Source organism: Electrona antarctica (genome assembly GCF_951216825.1).
Source record: "Electrona antarctica genome assembly, chromosome: 7".
Lineage (NCBI taxonomy): Eukaryota > Metazoa > Chordata > Actinopteri > Myctophiformes > Myctophidae > Electrona > Electrona antarctica.
The window spans coordinates 46,466,516-46,482,599 of record NC_136812.1 but is presented as its reverse complement, the minus strand read 5'-3'; the positions used below and the strand labels follow the sequence as shown (position 1 = coordinate 46,482,599).

At 42.7% G+C, this 16,084-nt stretch overlaps 1 protein-coding gene across 1 annotated transcript in view; it reads right to left on the bottom strand.

Moving 5' to 3' along the window:
* The window catches only part of gipc3 (GIPC PDZ domain containing family, member 3), a gene marked incomplete at its 5' end in the record, with an annotated part of 32,445 nt that overhangs the window by 2,893 nt on the left and 13,468 nt on the right, over window positions 1-16,084 (bottom strand). Inside the window, 3 exons of the mRNA XM_079505335.1 lie at window positions 2,984-3,065; window positions 4,225-4,334; window positions 14,872-15,052. Of these exons, the coding sequence (XP_079361461.1) occupies window positions 2,984-3,065; window positions 4,225-4,334; window positions 14,872-15,052 (373 nt within the window). The remainder of the gene's footprint in view (window positions 1-2,983; window positions 3,066-4,224; window positions 4,335-14,871; window positions 15,053-16,084) is intronic.

Here is a 16,084-nt window from a genome sequence, read left to right as displayed (position 1 = left end):
CGTCCCTGACGGTCACACACACCAGACGCAATAATACTAATCACATACTGTACTGTAGCTTTCTGCCATCAGACACCAAAAACACTTTTTGGAAACATGGTGGTCTAAAGTTGGCTGAAAACGTAACTCCCAAATTGTTGTGAGTGTTTATGATGAGGTTCTGTAATGATGCTGAACAGTTTTAACAACATAAAGAGCCAAGTGCAACGACTGAATCCAGGCCAGAATCTCCTCAGCCATGTGTTTACAAACTTGCAGGCAGCATCAGATAACTCTGTTTCATTCCTTATTGATGAATGTTTACTGTTTACTTCCTCGCCGTCAGAAGCTCAAATGCTCAGAGGAGCCATGTCTGGCGCAAAATAGTAAAGCACTTGACTATTTGTACTGTTGTACTTTCTGTAAAATTATATCATATTTCACATCTCAGGCCTGTTATTGCAGCATATTAGCCACAGTGGGATTTCTTAGTTTTTAATTAATGTTTTTTAGTTTTTGTGGAGGGGGGCGCACTGGGGCAACATAGGGCATAGTGAACCCCCAGTTCCCTCCACTGGAGGGCACCAGACAGATTGTCAACCCTGACACGTTCTGGAAGTTCATGCTGATGTGTATGTTTGTAAAGCATATATAGGCTACTGGCTGGCGAAGGCGAAAGCTGTGCTGAACTTTCTTCCAATTAGTGAGTTTTACATTTCTGCAGCAACGCGGTCTTTGAAATTGGTTTTGGAACAAACTTAATTCACATTAACGAGCCTTTTGCAGTTTCACTGCACAAGCCGTTTAGTACTTAATGTTTGAGACAAGCCTATGCTACTGGCAGGATCAGCCACGTTCGAAATGTCCTTAAATTGTCTGTGACACACAAGCCGACATCTGGCCGATTGGCCACCAATTAGCGCCTGCTGTGGCAGAAAATGGGTTGTTTGTTATGTGCGGTGTGTGTACAGCGCCATCAGTGGTAGTGAGGCGTAGTGTAGTGGCGGAAGATCATGTCAATTAGAGCAGGGGTTCTCAACCCGTGGGTCGCGACCCCCCGGGGGGTCGCCAAATTATTTTAGGGGGTCCCCAAATTATTTGTTAAAAAAATAATAATAATTCACGATTTTTCAAAAATAGCAGACCTACAAGCTCGTAGCGCGCCACTCGGTGGCGCGCTATGAGCTTGTAGATCTGCTATTTTTCAATAGCTAAATTATAACAATGCTTAAAACACCAAAAGGGGTTCCCGCCCAAAATGGTTTGAGGTTATTGTAGCAGTCAATTTATATTGGGGGTCGGGAGGGGGCGGGGCGGGGGTCCCGAGACATTGCCAAAGCATTTCCGGGGGTCCCCGGCCAAAAACGTTGAGAACCCCTGAATTAGAGGGGGAGGGGCTCACATTTGGTGGTGGCTCAGGGCGTCCATCCAGTCATTTAATGGGTGAAGCATCTTATTATTTTTCTCGATGTAGCCTGTGTAACAGTTAGCCATGGACAAGACAGTCAGCTTGGTGTGTCGGGCACCGTGAAAGACTTTAAAGGAGAATTCCATACTAAAAGGCTTTCTTACCTTACTTTGTAGTTGTTACGTCCCCACCAAAGAGGTCCAGGTGTTATTTTGTGCTAAATGAATTGCATTGAATTGAATGGGGCTATGCAGGGTGCTAATTTGCTTATTTCCATCGCTCAATTTTTTTTTTTGTATATATCCTCTCTTCATAATGTAAATAATATCCCAAGCGGCACACTTTACTACTTATTTTGATGGAAATAAGCAAATTAGCACAACACCCCATAGCCCCATTCAATTCCCATTCAATGCAATTAATTGAGGGCTTATGGTAGGGGAAATAGCCAATAAGGAGTTTTTGCACAAAAAAAACACCTGGACCTCTTTGGTGGGGATGTAACGACTACAAAGAAAGGTAAGAAAGCCTTCTAGCATGGAATTCTCCTTTAAGGCTGTCCTTTGTCCACCCTTGAAGAAATCACAGCTTCACTCTTTAAGGCTACAAGGCCCTTCCGCAAACGCGGGGAATGTGGTTTGTTAGAGTGCTCGGCTGAGCTGAATGCACTGCTTGGCTGCGTGCCAGCAACAACGATGACCATAAAGGTCTTCTGCCTGAACTATAGCTTTATTAGACATAGTACAGTACGCTACTGTCTGACACTGTACCATAACACAAAATAGCAGGCCCGGCATGACTATACTAGAACATAGACACTGCATCATATCCATTTGTAGGCCTATGAGTAGGACTAGTACTTCTAAACCATGTGGGCGGCGGTGGCTCAGGGGTAGAGTGGCTGGATGGTAACCGCAAGGTTGCCTGTTCGAACCTGGGCTCCCCCAGAGTTAGAGTCGAAGTGTCCTTGAGCAAGAAACTGAACCCCTAATTGCTCCTGATGTGCTGGTTGGTGCCTTGCATGGTTTCCGCTGCCATCTGTGTGTGATTGGGTGAATTGATGCACAATCTATATGTAAAGCGCCTCGGATAAAGGCGCTATATAAATGCACCATTTACCATTTCTGGAGACCAGTACTAGACTGACCAGTAGACCATGTAGGTACAGCGCAAATTGCAGTGTTGCAGATTTAGTTTTAGTCACAATATAGTCGCGTCTAATATATAAACGTGTAATATATAAACTGAAAGTTCCTTGAGTTCCGCATGCGCCCGAGTGAGGCAGAAGCCAAGGAAGTGCCCGCGCCGAGCGGTCGCGATGAGCTTGTAGATCGGCTTTTGTCAGAGTGACACCCGAGCGCAACCATGCATGAAATGACTCTTCTTAGTTCTACTGGATCTCCTCTCCATTTAATCATCATAGCTTAGTTTTCATTCTTTCCTCAGTGAAAATAGGTAGTCGACGAACAGTTTTCGTCATAGTGTCAGTCGGCAAAATGAACGCTGCGCAAATGAATTCTTTACCACAGAACACATTACTCTGGGCCATGTGCAATGGGAAGATGATGATGTTAGCGTGTGGGTGGTATGTCTTACCCAGCTCCAAGTCTCTGATTCCCATATAGCTCTCCAGAAGGTCGTCCACTTTCCTCGTGGCCTGCTCCTCAAACTCATTGGGCTGGCGTAGGGAAAGAAGGAAGGAAGGAAGGAAGGAAGGAAGGAAAGAAGGAAAAAATATGATGTTTGCTTTGGTTCACTGAAAAGAAGCATCATTGGCATTCAGAGTCTAAATATAGATGCTCTGTTAGCCCGTCGGAATCGGCCTCCTCGTGCATGAAATGCATAATAGGGAAGGATATTCTGGGGCGGTTGTTTGTCATTTGTCTTTATATTAACGTTCATATTTTTCAAACGGAGATGGATGAAGTCCCCTTTGGCTCTGACTCAGTGGGTGTAAAGTAACTAAGTACATTTACTCAAGTACTGTACTTACGTGAGGTATTTGTTTTACTTTACTATACTCCACTACATCTCAAAGCTATAATTGTTTGAAAGATGTACTAGTTACGTAGTAGATTCAGATTATTATTACGTTAACCACTTCAGTATATGAATTTCAGTCATTTGAAAATAGTCATTCAACAAGCTGTCGCAATGTCGCAATGCGACGCATTGTGAACATGTTATTTTCTAAAGTTTTTTCTATTTGAGTTTTATACATTTAAGGACTTTCTACTTTTATGGAAGGAGGTAGGGCCTGCACACCATTCACACCACCTACCTCCTTCCATAGTTGCCTTATTGGCCCTGCATCCACTGTCGAGGTGCGTGTAAATAGGTGTATACTTTCTACTTTTACTCAAGTAAATTTACCAGACTTGTACTTGTAACAGAGAATTTCTAAATTGCCGTATTGATACCTTTACTTAGGTAAAAGAATATATATATTTTTTCAACCCCTGTGCTGTTACGGTTAAGCCATTTATCTGCAGGGCAGGGAATTAATTCCCAGCAGACAGCCAAGTTCTGCTTCAGTTTTGTTTTGTGTCACTTTGGCATGGAGCTGACCATTGTGTGAATGTTTTGTTCTATTGTAAAAAAAATAAAAATAAAAAAACCTGCTGGTTGTTAACATACAGTTGGTGTATTTTGTTTTGATTTTGTAGCTGCATGCCAAAATGACAATGAAAACGAAGTGTGTGTTTGTGTGTGCGTGCGGGTGGGTGGGTAGGATGCGTGCGTGCGTGCGTGCGTGCGTGCGTGCGGGTGGGTGGCTGCGTGCGTGCACCCACAATGCAGTCAGTAAGTCACTGGCCCACAGAGTGTGTGAAACTCACCGTTTCCTGAACGGTAGCAGTGCCTTTGGAACGTAGACGCAGCGTCTCCTTCCCATTCACCATCTTGCCCTCGCTGGACTTTGGCGCCCTTGTCCTCATCCCAATCATGTCTGGCCACACACACACACACACACACACGGACGATACAGTGAATAAAATGATAACGAGATCTTGATTGGAACTCAAGGCCGCTTTCGGTTATTAGATTTCGTAAATCCAGCATACAAATACTGTAGTGATGTTATATTCAGATGCTACATTCAGTTTATATATTAGACTGAATAAATCCTTACTTTCTGTGTGTATCTATATTACGTCGTGCCTAAATCAACTTATAAATAGTGAAACAAGGTGCTCTTCTTCATTACTTGCACAAGCAGAGCGTGCTGGGTATGTATGTCGATGTATTCCATTGGTCAATCAGGGACCAAGAACAGCGATCGGCTGGGTATGTATGTCGATGTATTCCATTGGTCAATCAGGGACCAAGAACAGCGATCGGCTGGGTATGTATGTCGGTGTATTCCATTGGTCAATCAGGGACCAAGAACAGCGATCGGCTGGGTATGTATGTCGGTGTATTCCATCGGCTAATAAGGGACCACTGTTCTCGATGAGGTAACTAAAGTACGTTTCAAAATTGGTATAGGGTCAATAGGGGGTATGTATCGGCTGGGTATGATCGGTGTATTCCACCAATAAGGGACCACCGTTCTTTATGACATAACTAGGGTACGTTTCAAGGTTGGTATAAGGTCAATAACGGGTCTAAAGGATTTAGAATAGCAGAGAGCTCAAGGACTCAGAGCAGCAGTCGTACCCAGACAGAGAGCTCTAATGGGACTCAGAGCAGAAGTCGTACCCAGACAGCAGCAGAGAGCTTTAGGACTCAGAGCAGCAGTCGTACCAGCAGTGGTGAGCGCACCTCATGGCGCACAAGTAGGCCATACGGTCTATCCGGTCGCTCTACCGGCTACTCTACCCCTGAGCCACTACCATGGACATGGACGTGAGGAACGAATGAAGCGTGCTTGCCCTCCGACAACCAGAAGGAGGAAAAAGCGGTGATCCTGTATGCAAGCGGCGCGGCCTTCGACGACTATAGCATCTCGTTTCGAGGTACCTAGAATTTGCCCATTTCAACTCCTGACTGAAGTGGTCTGACACGGGCACCTGTACCACTGTGAGGTGAAGAAGGCATCAAAAGCAGGATGACTCTGACCGTCATGGTGAAGCCGTGTGTGTGTGTGTGTCTCTGTCTGTCTGTCTAGACAGACAGACAGACAGACAGACAGACAGAGAGAGAGAGAGAGAGAGAGAGAGAGAGAGAGAGAGAGGTAGAACTCGATCTGCGAGAGAGACAGGGACACACATGTAATGGCAAGATTCTAGGTACCAAAACGTGTAACACACATGTAAGAAGAATGTGAATAACCCCGGTCACCACGTGGTCAACATATTGAAGTATCTCTGAGCAAAATTGTACAGTATGCACTTAGTTACTTTACACAACTGTCCCGCAGCAGATGGCTGCTGAAAATGACAGCTGAAACTGAATTTCCCTCGCGGGATCAATAAAGGTCTAATATTTATTTTCTCTCTCAAATGTCCTGGAAAATTCTTTCTCGAAAAGGGTGGGAACCCTGCATCATATGGGTGAAGTCTTTTGTTAGTCTAATCTTTATCATCTTTGTCAAAGTTTTGAACAAGCTCCCACAGCAGGGGAAGTTATATAATTAAAAAATAAAATACGTTATTTCCCCTCAGTTATTCATTGCTGCCGGTGGTGGCGGTTACACGACTTCTTGTAATCCCCCTCCTCCTCCTCTAATCCCCCCCCCCCCCCCCCCACAATGTCCCGAGGCAGTGGTGACACCGTCATTAGTCAGCCTACCCTTAGTTCCAGATCATTTTGTGGAGATCAGCCAGCATGATGGCTTTTCACTTGTGTCTGGTGGTTGTGTATAGCCTCCCTGCCTCCACAACCACATGCATGCCATCTGGCCAGAGTCTGCTCACAATGTTCTCCTTTATCACATTCCCCTGCTCTCTCTCTCTCTCTCTTTCTCTCTCCCACGAAGGTCTGAGTTAGACTTCGTCCAAAATAGCCGATCCACAAGCTCACACTGTGTGGCATCCATGACCAATTGCAGGCTTGTTGATTTGCTATTTATGGCGAGAGTATGAATTCCTCATAAGCCTTTGTGCCGTCTCCTTAAAGAAAAAAAAAACATGATGGAGAGACTGTCTGGAGCCGTTTTTAAAAAGAAAGTAAAAGGACCTTCCATTTGTGACCATGAGTCCTCCAGTAGGTACTGAGACAGACTAATGTGTCTGCGATGTTGTATGTATTATTTAATAACCTTTGATGTCTGCTGGTTGTATTGGCCTCTGATATGCTCCGTGTGCATTCAGGAGTGTAATTAGTGTAATAAACCTTTTAATGCATGAAACCTAATCCATCAAACATCCAATTAAGAGGATGCTAACAGCAATCATCACAGAGGGGGGTTTCAATTATTAATTTACTTACACGAGCCAATGGAAAATATGATTGGCAGGTTTTGCCTTTTTAACAAGGTCTGTGGGTGTGTGTGGGGTCCTGTCAAATCACCCTTCTATTTATGTATTTTTGTTTTAGATTCAGGGCGGCAATGGCTCAGGATACAGCAGTCAGTGGCTTAAAGGACAGCCTAAATAACATGCAGCTCATGGGCTCCACACTATGCTATGAGCGCTGCTGGGGTAACTGGTCTGGATGACGTCTCCGTCATCCAGACGGAGACGGGCAATTCTGTGAAATAGACCCCATGGCAAGTCATTTGGGATCAATATAAGTAGGAAAATGAGCCTACATGTTATTTAGTCTGGAGTTTAAGGTGTCCTTTAAGGTGTTCCCATGGTTCAAGGCATGCCCTGGCTCCTCCTGGCTTTGTGTCAAACTGTTCTTGATCAAGACACTTGACACCTAAATTCATCATGCTTGGGCTCGGGGTATAGGAAGGTCAGTTACATGTTAACGGTTGACTTTTACGTGCAGTCTTTAAATCCCTGAGGTGTTGCGATAACATACACAGTAGCCTATGAAGTATGAAGTGTCACTCCCCAGTGACATTTCAACACCGGATAGTGTCTTCGAAGTTCAGACAAAGGCGGAGGCAACAGCATGGCTTTGAAGGTTTTATCTCCAGAACTTCACTGGACATTTTTGCACACACATCACGCATGGCATCGCCCATCGTAATGAGCTGTGAGATACAGTGCACTTCAGACGTCTTAGCGGATTAAAGCCATTAGCTTGTCCACAAAATAACCTTTAGTTTGAACCTCATTTAAAAAGGTCTTGTAATATTGTTGCAGCTGTTTGAAGCTTGTTAAATGTGATGGCATATGGGACACACATTAATTCCCACTGCCAAGATGACCACATTATTACAAAATACTACAAACGACACTCTTTACAATAATGTATGGATTATACAAACATTATCTTTACATAATAAAGTAGTGCAATCATTGTTTAGTGGGTAATTGGTTAGTAGTACTAGAAAATACTGCAAATATTAGTCTTTACTAAACTAAAGAACATATCTTGTGATGTGTTCGCTTCAGCCCTGGCTATAAGCAGGAAACGGGAAGGTGAAACAGGTGAACTGTGACAAATTTACTCAATCATCCTCGGTCTACTTTATTTTTCATACCTCAGATCTTACAGAAAAAGAAAGTTTGGGGCGAAAACCAATATCTGAAAGTACAATTCCAACATTGTTTTTGATGCGGTAGGCCTACTAGCGAAATAGTTAAAACCTTTTTTTTCAATGGCTCTGCAGTTATTAATGGATTATTTTTAGCAGGTTGTACAGTAGCAATGCTAAACAAATATCTGCCAGCCAGTATCCGTTTACCCCCTACTTCCAACGCCACTTTCTCTAACCATACCGTCGCCACTGGGGTGTGAGATTGGGGGCTCCATTTTCGCCACCGCTAAACCCCTTATCCCTAAACTTCTTTGCCTTTTTTACTATTTTGAAAAACATTTTTGAATAGTTCAACTAGCCAATCTACATTGACACATTGTGAGCTTGTAGACTAGCCATTTTAACTATTCAAAAATCTTTTGCGAAATAGTAAAAAATCACACCCGTGTGAACTGAGTGGTGTAAGGTCTTATATAGCCTGTCTGACGTAATGAAATCATGTCTGAACATAGCAACCATGCTCATTTTTTCTGCACAGACTAACAAAGCCAGTTGTAGGAGTGGTTTACACCACTCAATAATGAAATCACACCCAGGTGAACAGGGTGAACATAGCAACCATGCTCATTTTTTGCGCACTAACAAAGCCAGTTGTAGGAGTGGTTTACACCACTCAAAAATGGCAAAGAAGTTTAGGGATAAGGGGTTTAGCGGTGACGAAAATGGAGTCCTGGGTCTGGCATCCTCAGTTGCAAATTCTGCCCCCTCAGTTTAAGTTTTAAATGTAGTATGTACACTGCCATTTTTCAACTGAGCCGGGGGCACCATACAAGCCTGAACGAACCATACAAATCAGTACTACACCACATCATGTAAAGTTTCATGAATGCATCTTGCACAGATGTGACTCTATTGTGGTGACAATCACAGTCCACATGGATAAACACGGCATACACTCACAAAGACCCCCTTTCCACCGGTTGGTTCCCAATGGGAACCGGTTCAGTTCTTTTTGGTTCTTAGTCCATGAGCCAGAGCTCCAAAATTGGTGGGAAAAACTAGACCTATATTAAATTGTTTATAGGATCAATACAAGTAAATTAATACATGATAGCCCTTCCACAGTAGTAGCTTTTTCATATTTTCTATTTTGCATATTTTCCTACATAATGCCTCATTTGCATATTTAAAAAAATAAAATTGTAATACAATAAATCATTGTTTTGACTCTTCATGTAAGTAATCAATTGGGGAAGTGTCATGGTGATAACAATCTAATATAGGTATGGTTTTGCCCACTCAATTCATAACGTTCCAATTTTGGAGCTCTGGCTCATGGACTAAGAACCAAAAAGAACTGAACCGGTTCCCATTGGGAACCAACCGGTGGAAAGGGGGCCAAAGTGAAAACATGGGCTGCATGGTAAATAGTCAGTGGTGGTAAATAGTCAGGATAGTGGACACCCTTTCTAATTAGTGTTTCTTCATACTGCCTTTTCTTCCAATGCTATTCAGCTACAATTACATTTCTAGTGCTTCCAAATTCTGTGTCAGCAGTTTGCAGAAGACTGTGTCCTTTTTCATGACAGTGATGCCAGCACTCGCCCAGCAGTCTGCCGCCTGCTGTCACCCAGGCATATGCGTGCACAGTAAAGGTGGCCTTACACTAGCCGATAATCGGGCATTTTTGACGCTCGGGGGATGCCCGACCGCTCAAAGCTCAAGAATGTTTGATATTTGCTCTGCCCCGCTCCGATTATCCTGTATGTGGTGCTATCAGATTTCAGATTGAAAAAAATCGGCTACTTACTGGTATAATATACAAAAACTACAGTGACATATTAACCTTTGCTGTGCGTCCCTTAATTTTCGGCCCAGGTGTCCATTATTTGAATTTGAATTTGGGTTGATTGGCAGCCCTATAGTCTCTGACCTCCATGCTCTTGTGATGGAATGGAAGCAGGTCATCATAGATGTTGATATTCCATTGGTCCCCTGGTGATGCTATAACTATTCTTCACTATTGTTGTACAGCTTTTCACCAGTTCGAGAACATCTCTGTGGAATGGTCATTCTGAAATAGGAACGTGCCTTCCACAAACTGTTGCCCCAAAATTAGAAGCACACAATTGTCTAGACTCGAGACTCGTATCTGTAGCATTAAGATCCCTTTAACTGGAAGGCCCTAATTTGGGCACTAAATAGAAACGCTAAGGGATCAGTATCTGTTTAAGGCTTCTTCAAATGTACATAGCTGTATAAATGTAGTTTAATTAATTGTATTTTTCCACAGCAACGTAAGTATAGGGCCTAGTGATTGTGAACAAAACAATATGTAAAACTATTAGCAGGAAACCAACCCACAGGCCACCGGATGTGTCTTTTCCTGTCTGATAAACAAGGGTGTAGGCGATGCAGGTCAATTAGCTGTGGTCTCCAGTCACCTATATTAAGAGCCTTTTCCCCCATCCACTTCCTGGCAGACCCAGTTGGGGTAAATAAAGCTTTTGTTTCAAGCTGAAGCACTTCATGAAATGGGGAACTGATGTTAAAAGTCCTTAGCGACAGATACAATCAAAGTACATTTTGTTTAAAGGGGAACTGAGTGTCGCGGAACAGATTAGTGTTTTGGCCGAGGTGTGCTGGGCGTATGCAGGAGGGACCTGCCACATACCAAATGTCTTAGTTCACAGATTGAATAAAATAGTTTCACCTCATTGTCCTCTTTATGCACCTCAAGTGGAACATTTCAGTAACAAAACTACAATTCACCTACCACTTAGACACCATTGAATGGGGCCAGTATGTCCGTTATCATACCATCTAATGGGGCCAGTATGGCCATACTGGCATACTGGCCGACATTTCCAACATGGAAACTAGGGGCTACTAATATATACTATTCTCTGCCTATCGGGACGTAACTCGGACGGCGCTGAGTCGGGTCTGTTGGCCGTCGCAACGCTCATCATCCTAGCACTGGGAGATATACGACTTCAAAATCAATATCACAGATCTACAAGCTCTTTGAGTTACGATGTGACACATTGTGAGCTTGTAGAGAGGTTATTTTTGTACGCCACCATTGTACAATGAAGTATAATACTGGTTTAAGTGGTTAATTAGATGGCATATTATGTAGACATAGCATTCTATAGTGTATACATTTCATTGTACAATGAAGTATAATACTGGTTTAAGTGGTTAATTAGATGGCATATTATGTAGACATAGCATTCTATAGTGTATACATTTCATTGTACAGATATTATACAGTTAAGGATGTTAGGTTCTTAGCTTACTTATGATCCTTGATGAGTATTTTTATGTATTTGATGTATTACCATGTGTTGTTCTTGCTTACTGTAAATCGCTCTGGATTAAGAGCGTCTGCTAAATTGTAATTAATCAGTCTAATTTCAGTTGATTATTACAAAAAAATCAAATAGAATATTTTCATGTGGATTTAATATATGTATAAGAAAATAACTGCTTTAATCTTTATTATTCATGTAACCTACATGAGTGAGATTAAGTCGGTATTGCTTCTAAATATTAGTTTCGGTCCATTTTCAGTTAATTTCCCCGGCCCTGTACCATCCCATGCATTTCCCATTCCTGTAATCCTTTGGCTAGGAGACATATTGTCTGTGAACACACAGTGGGTGTTGAAGTGAAAAGTAACACTTGACCTTCCGCTCATGGAACACTTTCTAAATCCTCTCCGTCGGGTGGAAACCTCGTATCATGTCTGACACTGTTACTTTTTCAGGATTCAAATTCAAAAGCATCAAACGTATCGGCTCCACAAGCTCAACCGTGTCGCTTTGCGCCATATTTCGATATTGTGGATCTGCTGATGCTTTTGTGTGAGGCTGCTGTAGTAAGATCAAGTAGGGTGTTAATTTATGGAAAAAAGTACACAAAAACACACAAAGTTAAAATGGAGATAAGAGGTTTCTGCCTGACAGCAAACTAGTCCACCCTACTGATATATTATGAACATCCTGCTGTCTGGCTGCCATCACCTCATGGTCTGAGAGGGAACCAAGGCTATACACGCTAACCACTTCAAATCACACTCACACTCTGATTGATTACCAAAGACAAATGCATTCCAGTAAACACTTCAAGGGCTTCCAGGGACAAAAGGCAGGGGTTTTCAAATCATAGTGTATATATATATATCACCCTAAATGTGACAATATATCATGGCTTAGAAATGAATTCTGATTATATTTGTATTTCCCTGGCTAATATAATACATGCCAAATATGCCATAGTTATTTCTCAATAGCCTATTCCATGGAGTTTTGTGTTTCAATATTTTTTTATTAAGCAGAAAAGACAAGACATGGACAATACATGAACTTATGACACCCCATGTGTCATAAGTACGACATACGACACATAAGTACAACATACGACACTTAACCCATTCTGGGCGGGAACCCCCTTCTGTAACAGTTTTTTTCTTTTTCTTTTTTTCTTTTTTTTTTCCATGGAGTTTTGATATAACTCTATATCCTATAATTTTACAGTACAGTATGATTGCAATACCCTAATCCTGTCAGTAGAGGGAGGCATTGCCTCACCAGATCACATTTTCAGTGACGATCACATTATGTTTTTTCACATAGGCCTATATCATTTTCATTTAGGATTTATAGGCCACAGCTGTAGCTTAACCCAACATAACCTTACAGAACAAGTAATAATTGTCTGTTATTACAGTACTTCATAGTTCAGAGCACACAAATAGAAGATCATGTATACGAGCTTGTACATCTGCTATTTTTTAAAATATTTGGAAATATGTTTTAAACACAACTCTTCTCTTCTTGGGGGTCCCTGGCACACACCCTTTTCAGGTGGGGGTCTGCGGCTAAATAAATACGTATCAATTTGTGGGTCTTTCTTGACTTTATAAAGTTTGAGAACCACTGATATTTGCATTTCTATAGCACCTTTATCCATAATCAACCTTCTCATTCACACACCAACTATAGGCAACCATACAGACTTGCAAAGCTTTCGTTTTGTTTGCAGAATGCATGGTTTTCGACTGTGTTGTCCGTGTGGTTTGGAAGGGATGGAAAAAGTACGTTCAGGAAGTAGTTTGACAGGTGTGGGCGTCTTTGTGGTGTAACGAATCTTGTAGACCAGGCCCATTGCAAGTTGCTGTACCCTGTCGTCTACCCTAAGCCATCTCAAACGATCAAAATGAGCAGGGGTAAGGTGAGTTGTAGGAGTGAGGCCAAGCAGTGGCCTGATCAGTTTGTTTAAATTATTTTGGGATGTCTGAATCCCTGTTTTTAGGGCCTTTGTGGTGCTAATATGGCACCATGAGATGCATTGGAATGTGACTGTCATTCTGAAACAGGAAATGAATGACAAGAAGCTTGTAGCCGTTAGCATTAAACAGAACTATATGCAACTTCTTCTTCTACCACGGATTTGAATCCAGTTTCCTGTGCAAGAGCTCAAATATTTACCATTGAACTAATGGAGCCGTCCTGCTTGCTCAGTACAGGAGATTAATTGAATCTTGACCATCAGGTCAGATCCTTGACCTTTGGCACAATCTAAATGTCTCAATAGAAGAGCAGGGAGAAAAAATACTACTTATTGTATAAGTTATATTGTATTGGGTTGGGGGGGGGGGGATTATTCATCAATACAAAGTTATATTGTGAGGCTTTAAGATTTCCACTCACTGGAAGAAAGGCTGATAATTAGAAACTCTAATTAGAAATGGTGTCCAGCACTGACTGTAGGATATATCTAGGTCACAGCTGTTGTGCTCATATGACGTAATATGTTTTCATAACATAATGTTTCATAACATAAGTCCTCCTATCTGATAGAGGCTGCTGATACAGCACCTCTGCATCTATTTTTACACAGGTGGTCCCGAATAGAATACAACCCCTAGCACAAATTGCTGTACAATGTACTGTACATTTATCCATTCATTCACTAAAGAAACATGGCTCAAGAACCGATGATACTTTTCAAGGCTACGCACGCACGCACGCACGCACGCACACACGCACGCACGCACGCACGCACGCACGCACGCACGCACGCACACACACACACACACACACACACAAACTCACAATGTGACGCGATGCGCTGTAGATCTGCTATTTTCAAAAGATTATTATACATGTGAAAACTTTAAATGAGTACTTTTGGTACTTTAAGTACATTTTGAAGCCAATAGTTTTGTATCTTTAGTCAAGTAAATTTGGAATTATGAATTATTACTTGTAACAGAGTATTTAATATATATTGCAGTATTGATACTTTTAATTAAGTAAAACATTTGGGTACTTTTTCCCCCGCTGCCAAATGAACCCGCTCAGAGTTATGGGGGTCCGTGGCATATACCGCTTTTTAAACTGGGGGTCTTTGAAATGAAAAGGTTTGAGAACCACTGGTGTAGAGCGAAAAAACGGTAGAGGGCCTATAGTACAGAGCCCTGGGTGGATTCCAGTCACCTAGTATACACTAGCCCATTTTGACCTGAGATCAGATTCTAAAAATGTCTTCTACATCCTGACAGTTTTCTGAAAAAGCTATGTTTCTATGTCAGTCGTTCTTCGATTTTTCAAAAATAGCAGATCTACAAGCTCATAGCGCGCCACTCGGTGGCGCGCTATGAGCTTGTAGATCTGCTATTTTTCAATAGCTAAAGCATAACATAATGCTAACACCAAAAGGGGTTCCCGCCCAAAATAGGCTAGAGACTAGACTCCGAGAGAGAGACAGTAAACTGAGCTGAGAGAAACTCGTTGACTTTGTGACACACTATCCGGGCCAGCCGGCGCCGACGCGCCCCGACAACTCTTGGATGGAGTAACGATGAACTCACCGAACGCCTTCTTAGGCCCCACCAGTCGCAGCGTGAAGGGAATCCCTCTGGGTTTAATGATAAACTCACCGAAGGCCTTCTTGGGCCCCACCAGTCGCAGTGTGAAGGGAATCCCTCTGGGCTGCTCCTTCAGCATCTTGGCCACCTCGTAGTGCCGGCAGCCCACGATGCTCTGGTCGTTGATGGCCTCGATGTGGTCGCCCACGCATACCAACTTCAGGTGGTCTATGGTGCTCCCTTCTTTTATCCTCTGGTGAAGAAGAACATGCATGCACACAGTTCAGAATCAGAGCCAATTTGTCACATCACGCGCGTGTGCACGCGCGCTAGCGTGGGACCGTGGGCGTATTCTCGACAGGTTAATTGCATCTCTCAGTGCACCTGCAGTTCTGTCAGCTCCAATGCACATGGGCTCTATGCACATAGCCTGGCTAATAAGCCAGACCGAATCAGCCGTTGGCAAAAAAAATTGCCTATGCACACACCCCATCTTGGAAAGAACTTAATTGGGCCCCTTCCCTACTTCCTTCACAGGTGTTACCCGATGATGACTAATGAAGGCTCTGTTCCATTCTGGTCCGTTTGGTTCCATTTTTACACTCTCAGAGTTATGGGGGTCCTTGAAATTAAAAAGCTTGAGAACCACTGCACACTAAATGGAACAGAGCCTTAACTAGAAAAAGTGCCCCTCAGTCAGGGCACAGGTCTCCACCAGGATTGATATTTGGATAAAATCTGAAGGACTAATATAAAAAAGTGTTGCACATAAATCGGCCTCCTGGTGGTGCTCTAAAAGGCTCTAAAATCTAATGCAGGCCAGCCTTTTTCCTTGGCCTGTAGGGAACAAAGTTCTTATGGAGATTGGTGCAGTTATATGTAAAGACACGACTCGGCCTGTTATAGCGCCACCGTGAGGCTGATTTGAAAAATGTCAAGTGGCATTTCTTCCTCAGCCTAGTGCGAATATGTGTGCACAGTTTCACTGCAATCGGCCACTGCGTTGATGATTTGCGTCATTTCGTACAAAACGGCTCACTACTGAAAAGCTAATCAGGATGAGAAATCAAACAGACCCGTCTTGATCACATGACTATAGAGATCATGTGTACCGATTTGCATGATATTGGATTTGGATAAAATCCGAAGGAATAATAAAAAATCACACCCGTGTGAACTGAGTGGTGTAATGTCTTATATAGCCTGATCAGCTGTGGTCTGACGTAATGTCTGACGTAATGAAATCACACCCGGGTGAACTGGGTGACCGTAGCAGCCATGCTCA